Raw genomic sequence first — 25,117 nt, 5'->3', positions numbered from 1 at the left:
TCCACCAAAGTCCGCGGATGGTTCACACACACTATAGCATGTTCATATCTAAACCCTAAGAAGTTGCTGTTTGCAGTCGGATCTGAACACCCGTCCCACTGCAATCCGTCAAAGTCAAGTGATGTTTGGTCTCCGTTTCCGAATCAACATTCTCGATCGCCTCGAACCGTTGAAGCAGTCGAACAATCACATACGATGCATTTGTTAGGGCAAACTTCTCTAGTTTCGGCATAAGTTAATCTGGGCATCGTTCGAAGATTCATTGAAGAAGAGAAGAGAAAAAAGAACACTTACGACCTAAACAGATCCTTGCCCCTCCATTAAAAGGCAAATAGTCCCAACCCGATTGTCGCTTGTCCCATCTTTCGGGAACAAACTCATCGGCATTCGGTCCCCAAAGGTCACGGTGCCGATGCATAACATGCACCGAGTAATTTATGACTTGACCCTTTCGAATAAAAATCTTGGAGAGTCCGTCTGCTCCACCTCCAACAGGCAGAGAGGTGTCCTTCAACGCCCGTCGCGCATTCACAGGTACCACGGGAAACAGTCGAAGGGTTTCCCGATTGACCCATTGCAGGTATTGACAGGCATGGAGCCGAGCAAATGTGATTTCAGTGGGTTGATCGAACGTCCCGAAGTCGCGCAGGACGATCTGTCGGAGCTTGTAGAAGATGGTCTGGTGCCGCGCGAGGAGGTAGAATGTCCAGCCCAGAAAGGATGCCGTGGTGTCTCGACCCGCGAGGAGGATGTTGAGCAGCTGGGATCGGAGCTCGACGGGATCCCGAGTCTGTCTGGCCAATTCATCCAGAAACACATACTTCTTCTCCTTGTCCCTTTCCTTTGCCTCCTCTTCTGCACCTTTCTCCCGGAGCTGGGTCTCGGGGGACGCCGCTCGCTCAAGAGCTATTTGAACAAATCCATCAACAAAGGAATGGACATCTGCGCAGCTTTCCCGAAACGAAGCCGGGTTATGTAGCCAATACAGTTCCTGCAGGCGGCCTCGAGTCGCCAGAGATTGCTGCGCAGTATTCACCGCACGAGCGAAAGAAGCCTCCAGACCACTCGCCCCATCACTAGCAGCGTTTTCGGCCAGCAGCGCAGTTAGTTGTGAATCAACGGAGTGGCCGAAAAGAAACTCAGTAGCGGAATCGAGAGTCAACCGGAAGAAGAGCGGTTGCAAATCAACGGGGCCAGTCCACCGGCCACCATCGTGGCAGACTGGGAGTGCACACAGCAGATTCTGCACATGGCGTTCTTCCAGGTCGAGATCGGAGATTTGGTCTCTTGCAAAGCTGGGACGCAGCAGAGCGCGGGAATGTTTCCTGCATGTAGGCAAATTTTCCGCTTTAGTATGTTCTCCCTGTTGAGTCCAGAAAAGAGAGCAACTTGGAAATTTCGCACTCACCAGTACGGCCCATCAGCTGTGAAGATCCCATCTCCCAGAAGAGGCCGAAAATTCGCCCGTCGCACTGGCCCCAGCCCAAAATCATTGAACTGCGTGCCGAGAACTGCCTGGATATTGCGAGGATCACAAGTGTGAATGGCAAATCGGTGAAGAAATCTGGTGCGATATGTCATCCGATTCATCTTCGCGAACCTCTCGCTTTGGAGTGCCAGAAATGTCTGTGTTCTGTCCGCTTGCAAAGACTGACGCATGGCGCGTAGGCCCAGCCAGCCAGATTCCGGGAGCCATGGTGGTTGCTGGGCGGCTTCTTGGATGGATTTGGAGATGATGCAATGGATCAGGGTGTATAGGGCAATAAAAACAGCGAGAGATGTAGCTAGAAAATGAAGAGCATCGTTGTCGGTGTAAGACATCTTGGTGAATCTCTCCAGGACAGATGGCTTCTACCCTGAACATGCAAAGACGTGTAGGACACCGTGATGTGAGAATCGCTGCATTTCTACAACTGCATATGATTGACCTACAAAAGACTGGAATGAGCCGGTAAGATAAGGGCACAGAAAAGAAGGTATTATACTTGTATTGGAGCTAGAGTATCATCTGCGATACCATGTGTATACACATCGTAGTGGTTGCTTTGTATCAGCAGGGTATAGTCTTCCTAGCGACGGCTTTCCTTCCAGGTTGATGACTAGACCGGCTGCAGTGAGAATTTAGCTCTTTACGCTCCGGTTGAATTGATCTTGACTCAGTCAAAGCTGCAGAACTGAGCCTCCGGATATTACCTTCGTCCTTGAGCTTACGTTGCCAAGAACGAGCTGACATGTGTCAAGCCGACTCAAGCGATGCCTTCAGCGATCTATTTTATAGAGAAGTACTCATTGGTGGGATTGATTAGCTGAGGGTGGCGCTAGGATGCAAGTGCCGAGCAAGGATACATACAGCGGGACGAGTGGATGTTGCTCCCTGGCAAAAATACCTGGATAGTCTACTATAGCAGTACCCACTGCAGGGAGTCAGTTGCCGAGTCCATAACGAGTGTATTCTTAAAGGAAGATGAGTTGAGAGTCAGCAATAGAAGACAGGGTGTCAATAAAAATCGAATAATCTCCGCAAAAGCCATGGGTATATAAAGAGGCATAAGTCGGGATCGAGAGGACGGATCTATCAGAGACTCGATACACAGGAACGAGAACATCGGAGACAGAAAGATCCTCTGCCCTCATTTCCATTTCCTACCCTATTACTCTCAGTCTGTTTCAACGAAGTAAGCCAACATGCATCTTGCCAATGGTATAGACCGCACCACCTTTGATGGTGAAAGCGATGTCCTTCACCACAATACCCTTCCGGCCGCTTTGCCTCGGACTCCTGACGAGCTTCCATCAAATAGCCTCGAGGGAACCCTGCCTGGGGTTCAGACCATCCCCGAGCCCATTGCGATTGTCGGCATGGCATTGAGGCTCCCCGGCGGAATCACCTCTCCCGAATCCTTCTGGGAACTGCTGCTCAGCGGCGGCGACGTCCGATCTCGAGTCCCCGCTAGTCGCTATAATGTGGATTCTTTCTACAGCCCATCCAGTAAGACAGGCTCTGTCAAATCCACATATGGGTATTTTCTTGAGAACGGCTTAAAGGAGTTCGATACCTCCTTCTTCTCGATGAATAAAATAGAGGTTGAGATGTTGGATCCTCAACAACGCCAGCTACTGGAAGTGGTCTGGGAATGCATGGAGAGGGCCGGGCAGACGAATTGGCGGGGAGAGAATATTGGATGTTATGTCGGCGTCTATGGGGAGGATTGGTTGGATCTCGTCTCTAAAGACACTCAGGATGACGGCATCTATCGCATCTCTGGGGCCGGCGATTTCCTGTTGGCTAATCGGATTTCTTATGAGTATGATCTGAAGGGACCAAGGTAAGCATCCTCCGTGTGCTATGCTCAGGCCATATGACCATATTAAACTGACCACCTTGGAAAAGCATGACCACAAAAACGGGCTGCTCTTCCTCCTTGATCTGCCTGCACGCAGCCTGTCAAGCTTTACTCAACGGCGATTGCGACTCCGCCATCGTCGGTGGGACAAATCTAATAATGAGTCCAGGTATGACAGTGGCCATGTCGCAACAAGGTGTCTTGTCGCCGTCCGGTTCCTGTAAGACCTTTGATGCTGCGGCCGACGGGTACGCCCGAGCGGAAGCCATCAATGCCATCTACATCAAAAAATTGAGCGATGCCATTGCCCATGGTGATCCGATCCGTGCCGTCATTCGGTCTACGGCGACCAACTGCGATGGGAAAACCCCTGGACTGGCTGTTCCCAGTTCAGAAACTCATGAAGCCATGATTCGCCGTGCCTATAAAGTAGCTGGACTACCGGCGTCGCAGACGGGATACGTGGAGTGCCATGGCACTGGAACGCCCGTTGGAGATCCGCTGGAGGTTCAATCCATTGCCAATGTCTTTGGCAATGAGGGCGTCTATATTGGTTCGGTGAGTGACCGGATGATTTTGTTCGGTGCTGAAGTTTGTAGCCGCAGCCCTAACTGACAAATAACCAGGTCAAACCCAACGTTGGCCATTCGGAAGGGGCATCGGGCATTACCAGCATCATCAAGTGTATTCTGGCCCTGGAGAATCGCGTGATTCCCCCGAATATAAAACTGACAACCCCCAATCCGAAGATTCCATGGGAAGAAAGTAAACTGCGTGTCCCAAAGGAGCCGACTCCGTGGCCCGCTGAGCGCTTAGAGCGAGCCAGCGTGAATTCCTTTGGAATCGGAGGAGCAAATGCGCATGTAAGAATGAAACCCGTCAGCTTCACCAACTTCGGTATGTCTAATACTTCAATTCTCTCCACAGGTGATTCTTGATTCTGCCGCGTCTGTCCTGCAACCGTCATCGTTGTCATCGTCTCCGCGGGATACAAATGAAACAAAGCAGAACCATCTGCTTGTCTTTTCCGCGAACCATCCAGACTCTCTGCAAAGACTCATTAGCAGCTATCAAGAGTATGCTGCCCGATCCAATGTCCTCGCGGCTGATCTGGCCTACACCCTGGCCGCCCGTCGTGAGCATCTCCCTCACCGAGCATTTTGTATTTTGAATGGACAGACGTGGAAAGAAGTAAGCCGAACAGCAAAAGCCAAATCGGCACAGACCCTCAATTTTGTCTTTACGGGCCAAGGAGCTCAATGGCCTGGCATGGGAAAGGAATTAATCCAGCAGTATTCCTCGTTTCGTAAGGACATCCATGACATGGATCGGGTCCTCCAAGAGTTACCGCATCCGCCAACGTGGACAATTCGAGGTACGCTCTTCCGACGTTGAGGAATACCTTCCACTCGAAATCCCAAACACTGACCATTTTTCCTTCTTTATTATATAGGTGCGCTTGAAACTCCTGGGACTGCAGAGTCAATGAGTGCAGAACTATCGCAACCACTATGCACAGCTATACAGGTGGCGATTGTCAATCTACTGCGGGAATGGGGCATTACTCCAGCGGCAGTGGTCGGTCATTCAAGTGGAGAAATCGCTGCAGCCTACACAGCCGGGCCCTTACAGCTCGTGAGGCCATCATAGTGGCGTACTATCGTGGGCGTATTGCAGGAAATGCCCAACAGGGCGCGATGGCCGCTGTGGGACTAGGCCGGCATGCTGTTGCCCCTCATCTTATCCCTGGGGTGTCCATTGCCTGTGAGAACAGTCCCGACAATGTGACATTGTCGGGAAATATCAAGGAGGTCGAGCAAATCATGGCCAGTCTCAAAGAAGAGCACGCTGATCTCTTTGTGCGCCGGCTGAAGGTCAACGTTGCTTATCATTCCGGTTGGTATTCTCTCACTCCATAGGCATTAAGTACGCGTCGCTAATTTGTAAATCGAATGACCAGACCATATGGCCGTGCTGGGTGCCGGTTATGAGTCCCTGCTTGCTGGTTACCTCGTCGATCGCCAGCCGAAAATCCCATTCTATTCCTCTGTTACCAGAGATGTCATCAAGAAAGCCGGTGCTCTGAGTGCGTCTTATTGGCGTAAGAACCTTGAATCGCCCGTCCTGTTCAAGTCCGCTGTCGAGCGTCTCGTCGACGGTTCCGAGAACAAGAATCATGTTTTCCTTGAGATCGGACCTCACTCGGCCCTTTCGACACCCACCCGACAGATTCTGCAGTCGGTAGGCATCCAGGCACCGTACATTGCCACTCTGCAGCGTGGCCAAGATGGTCACGAAAATCTCCTCACAACGCTGGGAAATCTGTATCTCGAAGGGCTGCAGCCACACTTTGCGGCGGTGTACGGTTCCGAGGAAGGAACCTTGCTTCACAACACTCCCAACTATCCGTGGCACCACGAGGCGCAATATTGGTACGAAAGTCGAATTTCGCGCGAATGGCGATTGCGTCCGTTCCCCCGTCACGAGCTTCTGGGCTCTCGCATCCTCGAGGGGAACGATCTCGAGCCCACCTGGCGGAATGTGCTGCGGCTGAGCAACGTACCCTGGTTGCGCGATCACAAGGTGCACGAAGACATCGTCTTCCCCGCAGCAGGTTATATTGCTATGGCTGGAGAAGCCGTGCGGCAAGTGACCAGGGGAGCGGTTGAATGTGCCAGGTATTCTCTTCGACGACTAAATATCACGAGTGCTATGATCTTGCAAGATACGCAGAAGACTGAAGTCATGACAAGTCTTCGGTCCGCGGCGTTGACCACCTCGTTGGATTCTGAATGGTATGACTTTTCCGTTGTGTCCTTCAATGGGTCGTCTTGGACCAAGCATTGCTTTGGTCAGGTGCGAGCAGACTGGGAGGGTGAGAGGAAGCAAGCTATTCCTCAAGATCAATGGAGACTACCGCGAGCGGTTCCCTCTCCACTGTGGTATCAGACCTTGCGGGATGTGGGATACAACTACGGGCCAGAATTCCAAGGACTGCAAGATATCGCCGCCGATACCTTGAAGCAGATGGCGTCCGCTACAGTGCTGGATGCTGATCACCGAGAAACATCATACCAACTCCATCCTACCACCATTGATTTTTGTTTGCAAATGATTAGTACAGCACTAGCCCAGGGAATTCCGCGCCATCTCCGTCAGCTGGTGGTTCCGACTGAAGTCGAGGAGATTCAAATAGAGCGCACTTCGAGCCCTATTCATCTCCTGGTTACCGCCCAAAGTCCCCCTGGCTCTAACGGTGAAGTGAGGAGCGATATATCTGGGTTCTCAGGGGACTCGACCGAACAAATCCACAGTGTGGTCAACTTCAAAGGAATCAAGCTGATGCCTCTATCAAATGATGGGCATACGGAGGCGATAGAAGAAGATCCTCACGCTGGAGCGCAGCTGCGATGGGCTGCAGACGTGGACTTCATTGACTCTCGCACCCTAATAAATCCGCTTGGCTTGAAGACAAGGTCAGCTCGCCTACTTTGTGAACGATTGACAGTCCTATGTATCATTGACACTCACGATCGGCTATCTTCTCTGCCGCCCGGCAGCTCCGCTCATCTCGACAAGTTCCGAGCTTGGATCAAAGCAGAAACTGCCCGCGCTCAACAAGGGGATGATGAGCTGATTGAGGATGCACAAGACCTGGCTAAATTGAATGTGCACGACCGACGTGCAATAATCGAAGCCGTGGCTGCAGAGATCCAATCCACTGAGATGGCTGCGATTGGCACCGGTATCATGCAGGTGCATGAAGCCAGTGAACTGGTCCATAAGGGGGAGAAAGAACCGCTCGAGGTGCTGATGCTCAACAATGCATTGACCAATCTCTACAATCTCTGCCACAGTCTGATCGATGTCACGCCTCTCCTCAGCGCCATCGGCCACGAGAACCCCACCCTTCGAGTCCTCGAGATCGGTGCGGGTACCGGAGGAACCACGGCGGCGGTACTGGAGGCGCTGAAAAAAGGATCCGCTGCCGAGCTGCGGTACTCCAGTTACACTTTCACAGATATTTCGGCGGGTTTCTTCGCGCCTGCTAAGGAACGCTTCAAGGCCGAGCGATTGATGCGATACGCCACCCTCAATATTGAGCAGGATCCATCCACCCAGGGCTTTGAGTCCGGGCAGTACGATCTCATCATTGCCTCAAACGTGTTCCACGCAACATCCAGCCTCCAAACCACCCTGAAGCATGTTCGGCAGCTGCTGCACCCTCGTGGCCGCTTGGTCTTTATCGAGTTGAGTCCCAGGATCCGCTTCCTGAATTATATCATGGGGATTCTGCCGGGATGGTGGCTGGGAGAAGCGGACGGTCGTGTTGATACGCCGTTTGTCTCTGTCGACCGCTGGGACCAAGAGCTACGTGATGCAGGGTTCAATGGCGTCGAAGCATCGGTTTATGATGATGATACCCCTCACCAAATTGACGCCGTCATTGTGGCACGTCCTAAGGAAACTCTTCCTAGTACATCATCATCATCGTTATCCTTGGGGATTACCCTTCTGATCTCAGACAATCAAATCCTCTCTTCTTCGACCGTCATCGAAACAGTCACAAATATCTGCTTATCCAAGGGGCTACGTGTCGACGTCCGTTCACTAGGCGAGACTCTCCCCCGAGACCAGGACATCATATCCCTTCTCGACCTCGATGGCCCATTCTTCTTGGACATTGATTCCGAGCGGCTGAAGCAATTCCAGGCCATCGCAGAGGGTCTTGTGTCGTCTGGCATGTTATGGGTAACTCGATCTGCTCAGGTCGGTTGCTCGGAGCCGGGGTATGCTCTTGTTCTCGGGCTTGCCAGGACCTTGAGGTCTGAACTCTCGATAGATCTCGCGACGCTAGAAGTAAATGAGTTCACTCCATCCACCTGGGTGATTGTGCTGGAAGTAATGGACAAGTTCATGCGACGAGACCGGAGCGGGCACATGGACCATGATTTCGAATACGCCCTGGCCGATGGAGTTGTTCAGATTGGGAGATTCGAGAAGTTTAGTGTATCAAAGGCACTGCAGCAGAAGGAAGAGTCTAGTCTATCTGGGACCACGAGTGCAAAGAGATTGTCTATTGGGAATTTTGGATCGCTGCAGACTCTTTGCTGGGTGGATGAGTCGTCGAGACCTTTGCAGGGCAGAGAGATTCGAGTGGCCACTCGCGCTGTGGGACTGAACTTCCGCGTACGTCTTTCCTTCTCCCTTTCATTCTCTTGGCCAATCCACAAATATCAGAAATTCACTGACATGGGTTCACAGGACGTGGTAGGGGCGTTAGGAGTGGTTGAGATCCCGCGCGGGTTTGGATTCGAGTGCGCCGGGATCGTGACAGAGATCGGGCCTGATGTTGAAAACTTACAACCAGGCGACCGTGTCGTGGTGTTGGATGGAGGCAGCTTTGCAACACTTGTCACCACCAGAGCTGACTTTTGCGTGCGACTGCCACAGTCGCTCACGTTTGAGGAAGCTGCATCGATGCCAGTTGTGTATGGAACTGTCATCTACGCCCTGATAGACCTTGCTCGGCTGGAAAGTGGCCAGGTATATACTCTTTTTTTTTTTTTTTTTCTTTCCTTCTTCCTGCTTTCTTTCTTTCTTTCTTACTGACTCGAGCCTCGCAACAGACGATTCTTGTCCAATCAGCCGCTGGAGGAGTTGGAATTGCAGCGATTCAGATTGCCCAGTATCTGGGTGCGACGGTGCGAAAGCTTCCATATCTTTTCCTTCCTCCTCTCAGTAGAGAGAACATTTATACTGACAGGCAGGCTGCATCAGGTATACGCCACCGTAGGTAATGAGGAAAAGGTTCAATTTCTCACCGAGACCTTCGGATTACCACGCCACCACATCTTCCACTCACGCAATACCTCCTTTTTGCCGGACTTGCTACGGGAGACAAATGGGAAAGGGGTGGATGTGGTGTTGAACTCCCTATCAGGCCAGCTGCTACATGCCTCGTGGGAGTGTGTAGCGGAATTCGGCAAAATGATTGAAATCGGAAAACGGGATTTTGTTGGCCATGGTAAACTTGAAATGAATGTGTTTGAGAAGAATCGGGCCTTCTTCGGCGTTGATCTGTGGACGTTGACTCAGACCAGACCGGCTCTTGGTCAAAGGTAAGCTAGCAAGCAAGCAAGACAAGTCGTCTTGTATTTGCGTGTGACTGAACCATATTGTTGACCACTTCCCCTAGTCTTCTGGAACGATCGGTCCGCTTCTTCGAGGATCAGATCGTGAAACCCATCTCCCCGCTGAAAACCTTCAATGCCCGCGAGATTGGCGATGCCTTCAGGTACATGCAGAAGGGAGTGCACATGGGAAGATTGTGGTGTTGATGCCCGCGGAAGCCACATCTTTGCCTTCGACCCCAACCGCCCGAAGTCTCCAGCTGCGGGCGGATCGCTCTTACCTTCTGGTTGGTGGACTTGGTGGCATTGGACGTGCCGTAGCGACTTGGATGATCGAATGCGGTGCTCGACATCTAGTTTTCTTGTCCCGGTCGGCGACCTCGCCAGCCCATACGGACTGGTTGGCCGAGCTGAGATCGCAGGGATGTGAAGTGCAGACCATCTCAGGGAGTGTGATCGATCTTGACGATGTGAAGCTCACAGTAGAAAACGCTTCCAAGCCGATCGGTGGCGTGATTCAAATGTCCATGGTCTTACGCGTAAGTCACCTGCACACGAGGGATGGACCAAGGTCTTTCTTATGCAGTACTAATGGACAGCAAAAAAACTAGGATCAAGGATATCTTCAAATGTCGCACGAGGAATGGCAGACCGCGGTCGCACCCAAAGTGCGTGGCACGTTGAACCTGCACGAGGCGACGCAAGAGAGCCCGTTGGATTTCTTCGTCCTCTTCAGCTCCATCTCAGGCGTCATCGGCCAAGTGGGACAAGCCAACTACGCTGCCGGCAACACATTTCTCGATGCCTTTTGCCAGTATCGTAGACAGCTCAGTCTTCCAGCCTCTGTTCTTGATATTGGCGTGTTGGGGGACATTGGATACGCGAGTCGAAACAGCACAGTGCTGCAGAAATTGAAAACGAGCGGCTTCTACCTCCTCCGTGAGCAGGAACTGTTGGACTCCTTGCAGTTTGCAATTTTCCAGTCCACACCCAGTTTCTCCTCCTCTTCCTCGGGCTTTCCTGAACAGCAGGGATTCTGCAATCCTGGCCAGCTCGTCATCGGTCTGCGCAGCACGCTCTCGTGGACCGATACGAAGAATCAAGTGCGCTGGAAACGCGATCGTCGCATGGCATCCTACCATAATGACAGCCAAGGGGGGGAAGCCACCACCGCGTCAACCGTCAACAACGAAGGCCTCAAACAATTTCTGTCCGAACTGGCCATGAATCCAATTCTTCTCGCGAAGCCGACGACCCATGACTTGCTCGCACAGGAAATCGGGCAGCAGCTGCTGACGTTCATGCTGCGACCGGAGGAGGAGCTGGATATCTCCCAGTCTTTGCAGGCCCTGGGAATGGACTCGTTCGTCTCGATCGAAATCCGCAATTGGATCCGGCAAAACCTCGGGGTGGATTTGAGTGTGCTGGACATTATGTCCTCGGCGTCGGTTCGTCATCTGGGCACAAAGGTGGCGGACGGATTGCGCGTGAAGTATGCGACCAGTATCGATGATGCTGGCGATACTTACCTTCTCATGAAGGCGCCATAAGTTTTTTGCAGGGCAGACAGTACTGGTGCTGATCATTAATTGTGCTCTCGAATGTTGCACCTACCATCCTGGCCTACACATTTTCTTACCAAGTATACGAGCATTCAATATGATAATATGCTCATAAAAGCGGGAACTCGCAGGCGCGGAAAGGCCACAGGTTTTTGGCATATATATAGAGAGATAGAGGCCACAGTCGCAGACAACCGTGTGGTCTTCAAAAGTAAGAACACCATACTGGGCTCACGCAGACTTTTATCGATTGAAGCACATAACACATGGCAATAGGTACATGGATCCAATAGCCTGACCTTGACCCAATAGTTACTTGAATTGAATTCTTGATAAAACACTTGACGAAGGCCTCTGCGCCTCATATAGAGATCTCTGATGCTACAGTGTAGAGCAACTGCTGATCGTTTGTCTCCTGCCTTTGAGCGATGATTTGACAGCAACTATTCGTCCACAAGGCACTGCTCTAGGTATATGCATAGTAATTAGTAAAATAGAACATCTTATATGGGTACGTGCGTATATTTGCGATCTCTCTCTAAAGAGCAAAACGATGCCTATGTTGGCTAGGATTTGCTGGACGCCATTGTAGTAACCAGGAGATGCAAGCTCTTGCCTTGCTGCAGGTGACAATCGCTGTTCAGGAGCTGGCATGGTTGGATAGACGTGCGTAGGCTCTGAATTGTAGTCTCTGGTTCATATATCTACTCGGAGTCTGGAAGAAAGAATCTTATATTTTGCAACCTGACTGTAGGTGCCCCCCAAGCAGCTTTGAAGTATGTAGAGAAGCTCCAGGGGCCATATAGGGACCAGCTTGAAGGCAAAAGCATGTAGAATATTTACAGAATGGATGAAGTTTGAGTGTTTGTGAAGGATGTGTTACTGTCTGCTAAGCCTTCAACCCTCTCTGCCATGGAGTAGTTATCTGAGCAAAAGCTCCACCCTGAAAATCAACTGACAACAGTACATTGTCTAATAAGTTAGGATGTCGCTTCATCTCATCAAGGCTAGTGTAATCAACTAGATGTTGTATTACACTGCAGCTTTAATGAATTGGAGTCAGGTGTTGTCAGAACTCAGCCATGCTGCATTTAATCCGATGATGTGGATATTCACTACCTGAGCCTTGTCAATCAAGCTCAATGGCGACTATGGCCTCACTGGCTACTAATTCAGGATCATTGGTGTTCTTTTACTTCTCCGTCCACCCCGTTTTCTTTTGACTCGCTCCTTCCCAAGCCGAATGCACCCTCAACCTGCCTCATCTTCGAATTTCAAGGTTAACCCAGGAACTCTTTTTTTGTGTTGCACTGTTGAGCAGCCATCCCATCATCTCTCGACTAATTAGCTCGCTCGCCTCATCTGAGCGCTTTCAGCCGTCATGTCTCACTGGGTGCTTTTTTCCGCCTTTGTCCTAGCTGTCTTGCTTCTCACCTGCTGGGTTGTCTGTGTTATCCGACCGGAGTAAGCTCGTGCTCATCCTCTTCTTCTCCCGGTACAGGACTGACTGACGCGTCTGTTGAATCATAGACTCGAGCGGATACTTGATCGCATGTTCCCGGAATACCGACCGAAAACATTGAAGGAATACCTCTATGCTGTCAAGCTTGTTCGAAAACGACGTAAGACGCGACTATTCTACTCTGTTTCCACGGATGAGTCTAACGAGAGGTTTTACATGACAGGTCGGTGGACATGGCCTTCACCATGGAGAAGAATCTCAGGCGCGGAAAAGGATGATCTCGAGGCCAGAATACAAGCTGCGAGGCTTGAGTAGTGCCGGTCTTGAAGTCGAAGACACGATCTCTGATTCCCAATGTCACAATGGTCCAGACGTCTCTCTGGCCGTCTACAGGTCTGCCAGGGCGTACAGTGTTTGTCTGGATGGTAGAGGAACAATGGATATGCATGAAGAATCAATTTATCCGCGCTTTGTCTACAATAAACACCTACTAGGTTGTCTGTGTGTGGTGGAGCAAGTGTGAATTAGAGTGTTTCCCATTTTTGAACGACATGAAGCAGTAAACTAATCCACAGGCTTATATTTCAGACCTCTGCCGAGGGATCAAGTACCTTTGCCCCGGCGCTGCACTCCCCCAGACTATCCTTTGTGGATCAAGACCACACCGCAGTCACCAGCAGTCTTCGTGGCAGCCTCGTCAATCGCCCTTTCATAGTCCTTGAAATTAAACTCAATGTCGTGGAATCTGGACAACGACAAGTTCCCCATCTCAATGAGCCGGATCAACTTCGCAGGAGCAGTTCCGTCAAACATAAAATTCCCCTTCACCGTGATATTACGCATCATGAGCTCTGAATAAGGCAGGCTGACCGCATCCGAAGCACCACCCATAAGAACCGCACGACCGTTAGCCTTCAACGCTGATATCGCAGAGGAGATGTGTATCCATTTCTGCCCCTCTGCAGCAGACGCTGGAGTAAAATCAAGGAACAGATCCGCACCAAGCCCGCGAGGAGTGGCTTTCTTCATCGCATCTTTCAGGGAAGTCCCATCGAGACCCTCCGTCGCAACCCCGACTACCTTTCCCTTTGGATAGCCACCCTGGATCTTCTCCAGGGAACTCATCCGTCGTCCCACAGCAACAACCCTCCCCGCCCCATGGCAAGCGCAACATCAATCGCCGCACCACCGAAATGCCCAGACGCAAAACACACAATCACCGTCTCCCCCGGCTGCAGTGCCCCCGACAGTAATCCGCCATACGGAACAAGCAGGGTGTTGATCCAGGTTAGCCGTGCCGGTGAATAGCCCATCTGCTCACACAGCAGCGATTCATCGAGAACATGCACATTCTCCAGCGGGACGATCTGTTTCTCCGCCCACGAGCCATGCCGCCAGTCGTTTTCGGATAGGATGCGCGCTTCGGGGGTTATACCTCCGAAGAGACCCTGGAGGATGGCGGTGCCTTGTTCCTTGAGAGGGTCATCGCGTGCGCGTACGGTAAGGTCGACGTACACTAGTTGGCCGGGTTTGAGAATTGTTGTGTCCGATCCGGTGGCCTCGATGCGGCCGATTGGGGATGCGCCAGGGGTGAAGGGGAGGGGAAGGGGTAGGGGAGTTTGCCGGTGAGGATTGCGCGGTAGTATGCGAGGATAGGGCTGGCGAGGACCTTGATGAGGACTTGGCCGGATTGGGGGCTGGTGTTGGGACTGAGGCGAGGGTGAGTGGTGAGTTGATTTCGGGGAGGATGATGGCTTGGTGAGTGGCCATTTCGAAAGTGTTAGAATTGCTAGGAAAGAAGTCTTTGCGATGGATTTGAGAGGTGTACATCTGGTACAAAAAAGCCTTTTATAAGCTGCTCAGACGGGAATATCGGACTTTGGCTGGTTCAGTCGAAGGGAGACTGCTTGTCTTCAAAGGGCGTGAAGAAATATCATGACTCGTATTCGGAGTAGAGATGTTATCTCCTTCTTACTTTGAAACAAATATACATGCTCGTATTCGATATTATCCTGGTGCACATTCTGACGGGATTACCAAAAGGCTTATTTACGGTTGGCATCTCCGTTCATACGCCAAGGCAGTCGATTCGTCGCCCTAAGTCCGGCATTGTCTCAAGGTGTTTAGCACCGGAGTTAACGTAATCCATAAGCGAGTGGCCTTTCCAACCGAGCGGCCACCTCATGTATTGCATATAAAATGGCACTTTTCAGGACCTCAGTATCTTAACAACGGAAAGCTAAGAAAGCCTAAAATATACAATGTGGACTAGTCTCATGGTATGTTTAATAGTATGAGGCCTAGAACTCTATATTACTTATTATCATCCATATTAAAAGAGGAGTGTCTTTCAACATAGATATATTTGCATGTGCGCTGTATTAAACACTTAAAATAATTATTAAAATAATTCACAAAAAAAAGAATATAGGTATTCCATATAGTGTATAGTGAATATAAGCTAAGCATTAAAGATAAATATATAATATTGGTTGAGGTACTGAGGTCCTGAAAACTGCCATTCAATATGCAATACATGAGGTGGCCGCTCAGTTGGAAAGATAAACCACTTGCTTGTGGATTATATTAATGGCTACCTATAATACGAGGCGTGGCTCACGCCTGAGGACGCCAATTGAACACCTGCCTAAATTGATCAAGCTGTTAGGCTGTGCTTCCTGGCAGCACCTCGTATCTAGAGCGATGGCGCCAGCCGCATTTTCTTTTTGGCTTGCTCCAAGAGTAGCTGTTCTCTTAATAGAATCTGTCAAGTATCACTCTGGCGCGGCTGGAGTCTGTGCGCGGCCGTGCGCCGCACCATAACTGTAGATTTCACTGTAACCATAGATTTCTCATTAAAATCATTATTTTGAGGCTATACTAGGTATTATTAATATAAAAAGAATCCTTATTCTCACTAGCTACCTCTGCTGATCCATTTAATACCTCATTCTCTTGTGTAGGTGCTGGTGGTGGTGGTTTACCATGCGCTTTCTCCTATAGCTTTTATAAACATCTCTCTTGCGCAGCAGTATCTTTGCCCTTCCTTGAAGCAATTGATTGGTTTACATCATGTAATTTTAATATACCATTCTGGCTAAGCGGCTTAACCTACTACTTAGTATGTTGACGCCATAGAGGGTCCTGTGCGGCCCTGATTCAACTAATAAGTTTTATTTGCCATAGCCAGGTGCTCAGCGGCAATTTAATTATGTTTAAATATCTGCAGCAACACATTCAATAGCAGTGATATCCTCTCCTCTTTCTGATTCAGCAAGGTCAGCAGCTTTACCTTTTGAACTGATTACATTCCTGGAGATGTCTTCGCCAGGCTAGAAGCTACATTCATTAAAATCATATACTAGCTATGCTGGAGTATCTTCAATCATATTTACAAGCTGATTATACCAGGTTCCTAATAGCCCTATGTCTTCAGCCTGGATATGCTTATATTCCTTTATCTTTTGCTTTACAGGGCCCAATTTAAGGTGTTCTGGGAGTTATTTCTTAAATTAATATACTTAAGCCTTACCAACCTATCTAGATATCCCTGCGCATTGAAGTGCCTGATTTGCATACTCTTCTAGCAGCTTAGGCATTAATGGCATGTTCTACTCCTGTATAAAGACTATCTACTATATCAAGACTTTCTCCTGATACCCCTTAAGGGCTTTATTGACTGGTTTCCAAGCTATATAAGGTTGACTGCCCTTATTAACGTGGTCATATAGTCATGGAAGGAACACCATATTCACGCATAATGTTAGCAATGGGTTTTTTAGGGCTTAAATGGCCTCGCAGGCCTTGACCATGCAAGATTCATCAAATTCAGAAGATTTAGGCATATTGGGTGGTGGGAATAGCTTTAAATGAACAATTTTGATAAAGTCTATGGTTACGGTGTAATCTATGGTTATAAGTGCGGCGCACCCTCACCGTGGAGGGTCGCGTATGGCATGGATAGGGAATACAAACTATGCTAAACGAAACACTGTGATAGACATGTTCATGTGCTCTGGGGAGCCCGACAAGTACAGATGTGGACTCTGAACAGACGGAGATATAAGAATGTATAAATAGTACCCGTAGATTTATGATCTACCACTGCGATATTTCCATGATCATATCTTCTGCTTCTTATGTCGCGATACTCCAAAAACTGAAGGTCATCATTTTGATCAGTAACAAGTTACCATTGTCAACTCCCTCATCCAACAGATCCATCTCTTTCCTGGACTCGAGCTGGAAAGACTCAGAATTACACAATCCAATGTGAGCCGTATATAGGGTTGACTGATGTTTAATGGCGAAAATGGAATGCATAGTCCTTGTATCCTACTACAGCGGCAACTACAAGGTTTCAAGAACATGATGCGACAGCCACGACGGTGAAGCAGACTGAATTGATAAACATATAATGTAGAAATACAGAGAGGACCACGAGAAGTGCGACACATCAGCAAAGGTACATGAGAGGATTCTATGGAATAGTATTTTCCGTCGAAATCATCAGAAGACGGCAGGGTACAGCTATATCTGCCACTGCATGGCTTGATTTGGAAACCGTAGTCTTGTATGACACAAGTTTAGCTGAGTAACGTAATAGTGTAATAGTGCCCGGGAAATATATGGTCTGCCTTATTCCAATTCATCGGAGATCCGCCTCATTAGAGTCTCATGATGGCAAACGCTACCTGGTTGCGGAAACCGATGAAGCATCATAAAGAATACACAAGATGGAACTTACATCTGCTATGATGGAGATCCTGCCCCGGGATTACCCTGCAGGACCGGGCCCAGAGCATCTCATTTTAACCTAGAATACGCCGGCTCCGGCGTATTTGTGGTCAAGGTCCCAGGCTCAAACCTGGTTTGGACTCTAGAAGGACCACAGCATGTGCTCCATTTGGAAGAGAGGGATGAGTCTGATGAGCAGATGTTCATGTTTAATTGGATGTAATGAATGGTTATATGCTATTGTGACATGTGATCGTCATACGCGGTCGCAATTCCAAGGTATAATGGGCTTGCAGGGTCCGGGATTGAACCTAAGGCCTGAATTTTATTGGAAATGATTCTGTTTAATAATGATACTCTTAACCTGTGATCCGAATTTGTCCGAAGTGAAACAGACTTGCCTTGTTGGGAGTTTTCCTGAACCGGGATAGCGCTATCTGCCCCTTATCCTCCCAATTGCGGGTAATAATTTCATGATGGAGAGATATTTAGGAGACAAGTAAGGAGGTGGAGAGCATTGGGCTACTCATCGAATTGATGCCAGATTGATCATATAGTGGACCTAGGGCTCGTCAGGCACGATCCATCCCCATAATGCCCATCTCACCATCCAGGGATCGAATCAGATCGAGCATCATACGACGCCAGGAACCCGGATCCCGGTTTTGACCAACAACAGAGTACAGAGTAAGCTCGACGAATGAATTCTGGAACATTCGTGAAACCATGCAGTCCAGAGAACCCGAAGGCCCAAAAGACAACCGATAACTAACGTATGACAACTTACCAAATCAGGAACAATTGTCACATTACCTGAAATCCTTCTGGCTCTTCTCATCCTTGCGACCAGTGAAAGCCCCCACGTGGCGGCGCAGAGATGCGGGTCTGCTCAGGACAATGATATATGTTGTCATCGATCGCCACTTTACGTGACTTTTTTCCTACTACCAATTCATCTCGACAAAGTGAATGCTCACTTATGAGCGGACGATAACACTGCGTTGTCGAGATGACGGAAGAAAAGGTTGTACCAGGCAAACTGGAAGTCGCGCTCTTTCTCGCCGCAAGCAAAGGCTACGATACGATCGTCAAACTCCTCCTCAGCACCCCCGGCGTGCGTCTCGACTTCAAAGACGAAGATGGGCGGAATGCGGTCTCCCTAGCCGCAGAAGGTGGTCACGAGAGCGTTCTCCAGATTTTACTCGAGACAGGGGCGGTAGACGTGAACGCGGTAGATGCCAAAACAGGTCAATCACCGCTGTGTTGGGCAGTTAAAAATGGACACGCAGGCGTCGTGAGCAAATTACTCGCCCTTGAAAATGTCGACCCGAATATCCCCGATGCCAACGGCGAGACGCCCTTGTACGCGGCTGTGAAGAGTGGAAACGAGTCCATCATCCAACAATTACTCGCACGGGCGGATCTGAATGCGAATACGCCGGACGCCGCTGGACAGACGCCGCTATACTGGGCTGTGAAGAACGGAAACGAAGCGATTGCGGGGGCGTTACTCGGACGCGCTGAAGTTGACCCCAACGCCGCCGGTGCCGATGGACAAACGCCGTTGTACTTGGCTGTGAAGAATGGGCACGAAGGGATTATGAATCGTCTGCTCGCGCGTGGTGAGATCAATCCTGACATCCCCGACGCCAATGGTCAGACTCCCTTTTACTGGGCTGTGGAACAGGGGAACCAGCCGTTCGTGGTGCAGCTGCTCAAGGTGAATGCCGATCCGGACGTCAAGGATAATCAGGGGCGCACGCCGTTGTTGTGGGCTGCGGAGAAGGGACATGAAGAGGTGGTTCGATTGCTGATCGGGTCGAGGAGAGTCAATGTCAATGCTGCCGATGCGGTCGGGAGGACGCCGTTGTGGTGGGCTGCGCGCAATGCTCACCTACCTGTGGTCCGACTGCTCGTGCGACATGGCGCGGACAGAGAGGCGCAGCCTTCTCCTGATGACGAAAAGGGGCCTCACGGCACGCCTCTGTACCAGGCCGGCAGAAAGGGTCATACCGACATAGTCAAATACTTGATCAAGAAAGGCGCTGACATCGATTCACCATGCGGAGAGTCCGGTCTCCCACTTCTGCTGGCGTTGGTGGTACACGATCGCACGAAGCGCGGGATGAAAATGCTCAATGTGCTTCTTGAGAAGGGTGCCAACGTGAACGCGAGAGATACCAAAGGGAGGACTACGCTTCACATATTAGCAAAGGATGGCGATGTGGATCTGACTGCCTTGTTCCTGCAGAGAGGTGCTCAGGTGAATGCTACCGCCAAGGATGGTACAACACCACTGCATCTAGCCGTGCTTCATGAACACGACGAGATAGTCGAGATGCTCATAGCCAACGGCGCAGACCCCGAAGCAGCCGACAACACAGGAGATACACCCTTGCATCTCGCAGTGTTAGGAGGCCACAGACGACTAGTCGGGTTGCTACTAGAAAAGGACTGCGATATCAACGTGACGAACCACTGCGGAGAAGCACCGCTGCACAAGGCAGTAGACCGAGGTCATCGCAAGATGGTGGAATTCCTTTTGAGAAACGGGGCGGAGCTCGAGATGGAGGACGATTACAAGAGGACTCCGTTGCATAGAGCAGTCAGAGCGAAGAACCATGTCATGAGGTTGCTGGTGAACAAGGGTGCCAACATCCATGCGGTAGATATGTACGGTCAGACCGCACTACACATCGCTGCGGAAGCTGGACTACGCGACGATGTGCACTTTCTCCTGGGGCACGGCGCAGAAACTGAATTGAAAGATCACAAGGGTCGGACACCGCTCGATCTGGCAGTCAAGGCCGGCGAGGTCGAGGTCGAGGAGCTCCTTCATGAAATGAGTCTTGTTGTCGTCGACGGATCGTCGGGAAGCGAAGAGTCAGGGGGCTAACAACGGTAGTCACCTGGTACTTGGAAGATGATCAAAAGTCTATGGCATGGTTGGACTGGCTAACTGTGTTTGTATATCATCATTCTAGATCTGCATGAAGTGTAGTCGTCATCTCATCCGTCATTCTTAGAGACCGCATGGTGGACACACCCACACAAAAGAATTGAGATAGACACCTTGGGTCAATGTCGGCACTGAATACTCTCAGCATTCTCACACCTCCGCTGTCCCATGCTGCTCCCTCACACCCAACAGCGTATGCCTTCCACTACTCATAGACCGACCCATATCCTCGGACGGCATGGACGAATGTCCTATAGACCCCTGCCAACAGGGTTGCCCCGACAAAGACGGCACGCTCCTCTCATCGCAGAACATGATGGACTCGCGATCCACCTTCAATTGGCTCGCTGATGTTCCGTTCTCGGGCCTCGGGGCCAACCTGGAGAGCGAAGATTCTTGATCAGGTTGATCCCTCGTCTCGATACGCCGTTTCTTCACCCGATTGCGGAAGCATCGCGCGATGCAGGCGCATACGAAGAAGGATCCGAGGATGCTGAAGGTTACGATGGCGGCGATGGTGCCGCGGTGGTTCCATTCTTTCAATTCAGCAGATTCGGTAGGGGATGGTGTGGTTGTAGAGGTTGTCGTTGTCGTCGTTGCTGTGTTTGTTGTGGTTGAGGCAGCGGTGGATGTCGATGAGGATGATGTGGTGGTGGTGCTGGAGGTACTGGATGTTGTCGTTGTTCCTGCAGTGGTTGTCGTAAATGAGGAAGCGGTCGTCGAGGTGCTCGATGTAGTCGTGGATTCTGAGGTTGTCGTTGCATCGGAACGGCTGGTCGTTGTCACGGATGTCACAGTCTCAGTAGCGGTGGTCGACGTAACTGCATCCGAAATTATCGTGGTATCGCGCTTTAGTATCCATTCTCCAAATCGCCTCGAGGGATGACTGCCATCAGGGTTTAAGTCTTGTGAATGGGGGCTCCTCGTAGCCGTTGACAGGTTATAGTCTCCGGCCCCGTTAAAACTAGATTGACAGACGACCGGCTGGATCGCTGCCAACGAAGCAAATACAAACGTCACTCGCATATTGCCTAATTGGATAACTTTTTCAATTATGTGTGGCTCTTTCGGGTTCGATAATTGTGGGAAAAGAAGCATTTAAATCGATTCAAACCAACGTGGATCACCGTCCTTGGCCACACGTTCGTCCGCAGTCTACTGTTCTTGCGATTCGATATAGTCTATTTTTGTCGCTACTGCCAGTCATCCAAGACTTGGAAAGGTTCCATATCCACAGAATGGACGAATCTAGCTAGGGTTGTGAGAACATACGTATCCGCCACGCGGCAACGACCCACAGGGCTGGTGGCTTATCTGGGTTTTCTATTTGGTGACGACTATAGGTCAAGCCACAAGTGTTCGCAATTGATCCAAAGGTAGGCTTAAATTTTCTCATTCCCTAAAGGTCTTGCACTTAAAAGACATGAATATTGTGCAGACCATCGAGAAATAACACAAAACTCTCAATTCCCTCACTGCCACATTGCGGGGCCATGAAACGAATTTGAAAATAGACATGATACTACTGAATAACCTACATCCCAACAGCGGCAGGCTTTAACATGTGACTGTGTGCGCTGGGTAAAGTGAAGGACTAGCAGTCAAACGCAGATGTCCCGTCCAGGTACCGCCGTGATTCATGGTGCAGCAGCCCCGAATCGCGCCCTGGGCGTTCAGCTTGTTGGCACACTTCTCGACTGACGAAAGGATAGTCTTCTTCTCCGCAGTCGTGTCACAGTTCTCACCACTCGTTGTGGCCTCGTACGCATACCCTTCGACATAGGTCCCGTCAGAGTCGGTGCCATACACGAGGGAGCAAGAGTTCTGATTTGATTTGCTCTTGATGATGGCGGCAATGTCCTCGTAGATCCCAAGACCTGCGTTCGCCGCAAGAATAACGCTTGAAATTGAATTGACGATGGTTGCTGCCGCGACGACGGTTGTGATACCGGTACGCTTCTCCAGGGTATTGTTGGTGTAAAGGGAGAGATACTCGTTGCTTACGATATCAAAGGTCACGGTCAGGTTGGTCCCGGAGCCGGTCCATTCCTCGGTAATGGGCGTGTAGGTTACTGTTGTAACATTGTCGTCCGCACAGCATCGGTCAATAAGACCAAATGCGAGCAGAGAAGAGATAACTTTGCATGCGTTGGCCATTCTCCTGACCCCAGCCGAATGATAATGGCGCTAATGTCAGAGACGAGAACAAAGAACAGGATCCAAGACTGCATTGAAGATTCTACAGAGATAGGGGATGAAAAGGGCAAGGAAACGATAATGAGGAAAGTGACTCCCAATCCAACAATAGAGGAAGGTTTGCCTTTTATACGCCAGATACCCTACTCACCGAGCTAGCAAACAAGGCGCCTGCGCGACTTTTGACATTTCTCGAGTCATGCGGCGAGCCGGCTGTGGGCTGTAAGGGCAATGGTCGATAGTGACAATTCTAGTAGACCTGAAACTGGAGTCAAGGCTCATAAGTGTAATAGTTGATGGTTAACAGATTGAGGAAATTGGATAGTAGCCCACCATCTGATAATACTGGTCCACAATGACAGCACACAATGGGACTAGCAAGTCAGCTAAGCACAAGGTAAGCTCCAAGATCTCCACTGAGAAGGAAGCGTATACGTACGCAGTTTTGGGAGATTGCGAGGCATTAAGATGGCGCCATATCTAGATAAGTGAACAATTCGATGCCCCTCTCAGAATTTCTATCACCCATCTGCTGCTGCTAGCAGCATTTTAAGTTGTATAAGCGACTCTTCTGTTGGGCCACAGGGAATATTTTATGTATTACTCCGTGCATTTCATCTGATATCCGCAATAGTATCATCTCCCCAAACCATCCTTACTGCCTACCCTACCTACCTTTTAGGAAGATTTCCGAGCCTACCTGTCGACTGAAAAGCCAGTAGGTCGTGGTAGTGGATCAGAATTAGGCCCTGTTACCTCCAGGCAGCAGCAATCGCCCAATCACGCCGGGCATAAACTAGTATCATACGATACAAATAGATACTTCTGGGGGCATTTGCTTGGGACTGTCACAGTATGAGAAATTGAGGTTTTTACCTAAAATAAGTAATCCCGAGCTCAATCAGAGCAATAAATATTGGAACCAATATCACAACACGGTGTGGTCTTCTTCATAGAACACATGGCGACTTTGCATAAACTGTTTCACTGCCCCATGTACATTCTAGCTGCATGTTTAGTTTAAGTCCGTCCTAGTTGAATGTCACTATAGAAGGAGCGAATGAAGTTCTATAATTTAACGAGTTCTTCCTGATCAGTCCTTATATCTTGTTCTTGTGTCGAGTCTCTTGGCTTTGGATACCTCAGGCGAACGTGATAACTCATGATGAGAGTTTGGTCCAGGAATGAGCAAGACCTTGGATTAGCCAATGAAATTGGAAAGTCCTATATGACGGCCCATTTGGTACCTTTAAGCTATCCTCTCGGACTTGCCCGATTAGGAAACCGTTTATGGATTCCAATGCAGCCTCAATATAGACGATGTCTTCACTGCAAATCATCGATATCTGCCACTAATCCGCCTTAGAGGATTGCATAGCCACATCCAGTAAGACTAGCTCATAGTATGTCATAAGGATGCCACTGCAAGGCAGACAAAACCTCTATAGCCCCACTGTGAATACACCGTCGAACAGAGTCAATCTCAGAGGTTCATGTTAGTCTTTTCCTCTCTCATTCAGTCGTCTCAAGTCTGCTACAATAAAAGCGCAGCTCACCCACTATCTCCCTTTCGTCTATCTTCAATCAGCCTATAGCACTTTAACCAATGATTCTCCACAAACACAACCAACACAATGGCTCCAAGACCAAAGTTGCCATTTGCCCGCGAGCTGGAATTGCTCCTTCCAGACTATGATGACTTGATCCGTGAACAGCGGCCACCCAAAGTCAATGACATACTACTTCCCGGCGTCACTTATGAACACACTTTCCTCAGCCCTGACAAAAACCGGCTGATCCTCTCAATCTTCCGCAAAGAGAGTCTGCCAGACTCTACTCCACAGAAATGACCAGTCATTTACCATATCCATGATTATGGGTGACTGCTTCTGCATCCTTAGTAGCCTACTTAACTTCATTTGTGAGCATAACACCATCTACACCATAATTGTATACCACCTTGCGCCTAAACATCCCTACCCTGCACTGATTGAAGACTGCTATGCTGGCCTGGTGTGGGTACATAAGCACACAGAGGAACTTAGAATCAATTTAACCTGTATTATGATTAATGGACTCTTAGCAGGAGCTGGGCTGGCAGTGGGCATGGCACTGTTATGTTAGGACTGAAAAAGCCTCCATTAATTAGGTAATTACTCTTTTCGCCTATGATTAATAATTGTAATGACTTGGTTTCTGTGCATGAGTTCACTAGCGTCGGCATCTAGGACCGCAATGCCAATATAGCAGGTTGGAATGTGTATCTAGGTGACTGTAAAGGAAGTGATGATGTCAGCATATATGCAGCTCCTATCAGGGCAACGAATCTTACTGGTCTTCCGCCAGCGTATATTGACATCAGGTCAACGGAGATATTTCGCAATGAGGATGTCCAGTATGCGCAGAACATGTGGAGTGATGGAATGCAGTGTGAGCTACATATATGGCCTGGCGCATATCATGGATTGAGGGACTGTGCCCCGGAGCGCAGTTATCTATAATGGCGAGGAAAGTGAGGCTGGATTGGCTGCGGCGGATTCTGTTCATTTGATGGGATGCTCATTTTGGTACACTTACTCGGGAGGAGGCTGTTTTAGCTAAGCTAGTCATGCTCGTGATCATCGGAAGCTGGATAGAATACCTGACCATGTACTCATATTTGTGGATATCACTTGTCTTAGCATCTAGCATTTTATCACGCAAAACGCTTAGCACCGGACAGC

General features: G+C 49.7%; 7 protein-coding genes across 7 annotated transcripts; 3 read left to right on the top strand and 4 right to left on the bottom strand.

The window, feature by feature from the left end:
• Positions 1–55: 55 nt before the first annotated feature.
• Positions 56–1,821, bottom strand: P174DRAFT_422528 (cytochrome P450; the record flags this gene model as incomplete). The annotated part of the gene is made up of 3 exons (XM_024825054.1): positions 56–219; positions 295–1,325; positions 1,409–1,821. The coding sequence occupies 3 exons, from the start codon at positions 1,819–1,821 to the stop codon at positions 56–58; spliced, it is 1,608 nt and encodes a 535-aa protein (XP_024679946.1).
• An 864-nt stretch (positions 1,822–2,685) lies between these two features.
• P174DRAFT_422527 (type I polyketide synthase) lies at positions 2,686–11,028 on the top strand (the record flags this gene model as incomplete). Its single annotated transcript, XM_024825053.1, has 14 exons — positions 2,686–3,326; positions 3,392–3,902; positions 3,971–4,207; positions 4,272–4,719; positions 4,798–4,979; positions 5,036–5,240; positions 5,305–8,534; positions 8,610–8,891; positions 8,975–9,049; positions 9,126–9,466; positions 9,544–9,642; positions 9,698–9,765; positions 9,836–10,017; positions 10,090–11,028. The coding sequence occupies 14 exons, from the start codon at positions 2,686–2,688 to the stop codon at positions 11,026–11,028; spliced, it is 7,440 nt and encodes a 2,479-aa protein (XP_024679945.1).
• Positions 11,029–12,421: 1,393 nt separating this feature from the next.
• Positions 12,422–12,817, top strand: P174DRAFT_432812 (uncharacterized protein; the record flags this gene model as incomplete). The annotated part of the gene is made up of 2 exons (XM_024825772.1): positions 12,422–12,504; positions 12,571–12,817. The coding sequence occupies 2 exons, from the start codon at positions 12,422–12,424 to the stop codon at positions 12,815–12,817; spliced, it is 330 nt and encodes a 109-aa protein (XP_024679944.1).
• Positions 12,818–13,141: 324 nt separating this feature from the next.
• Positions 13,142–14,272, bottom strand: P174DRAFT_513886 (putative isopropanol dehydrogenase; the record flags this gene model as incomplete). The annotated part of the gene is made up of 3 exons (XM_024832025.1): positions 13,142–13,622; positions 13,649–14,160; positions 14,213–14,272. 3 exons carry the CDS (start codon positions 14,270–14,272, stop codon positions 13,142–13,144), a joined length of 1,053 nt encoding a protein of 350 aa, XP_024679943.1.
• Positions 14,273–16,643: 2,371 nt separating this feature from the next.
• P174DRAFT_237554 (uncharacterized protein) lies at positions 16,644–17,178 on the bottom strand. The gene has a single exon (XM_024821421.1). The coding sequence runs from the start codon at positions 16,957–16,959 to the stop codon at positions 16,681–16,683; it is 279 nt and encodes a 92-aa protein (XP_024679942.1). The 5' UTR covers positions 16,960–17,178; the 3' UTR covers positions 16,644–16,680.
• Positions 17,179–20,348: 3,170 nt separating this feature from the next.
• P174DRAFT_461940 (uncharacterized protein) lies at positions 20,349–22,355 on the bottom strand (the record flags this gene model as incomplete). Its single annotated transcript, XM_024830067.1, has 4 exons — positions 20,349–21,229; positions 21,653–21,720; positions 21,901–22,037; positions 22,203–22,355. 4 exons carry the CDS (start codon positions 22,353–22,355, stop codon positions 20,349–20,351), a joined length of 1,239 nt encoding a protein of 412 aa, XP_024679941.1.
• Positions 22,356–24,263: 1,908 nt separating this feature from the next.
• On the top strand, positions 24,264–24,945 carry P174DRAFT_461939 (uncharacterized protein; the record flags this gene model as incomplete). Its single annotated transcript, XM_024830066.1, has 3 exons — positions 24,264–24,494; positions 24,623–24,824; positions 24,881–24,945. 3 exons carry the CDS (start codon positions 24,264–24,266, stop codon positions 24,943–24,945), a joined length of 498 nt encoding a protein of 165 aa, XP_024679940.1.
• Positions 24,946–25,117: the final 172 nt, after the last annotated feature.

This window comes from Aspergillus novofumigatus (genome assembly GCF_002847465.1).
Source record: "Aspergillus novofumigatus IBT 16806 chromosome Unknown P174scaffold_6, whole genome shotgun sequence".
NCBI classification, from domain to species: domain Eukaryota; kingdom Fungi; phylum Ascomycota; class Eurotiomycetes; order Eurotiales; family Aspergillaceae; genus Aspergillus; species Aspergillus novofumigatus.
This window is presented reverse-complemented; position numbering and strand designations above follow the sequence as displayed.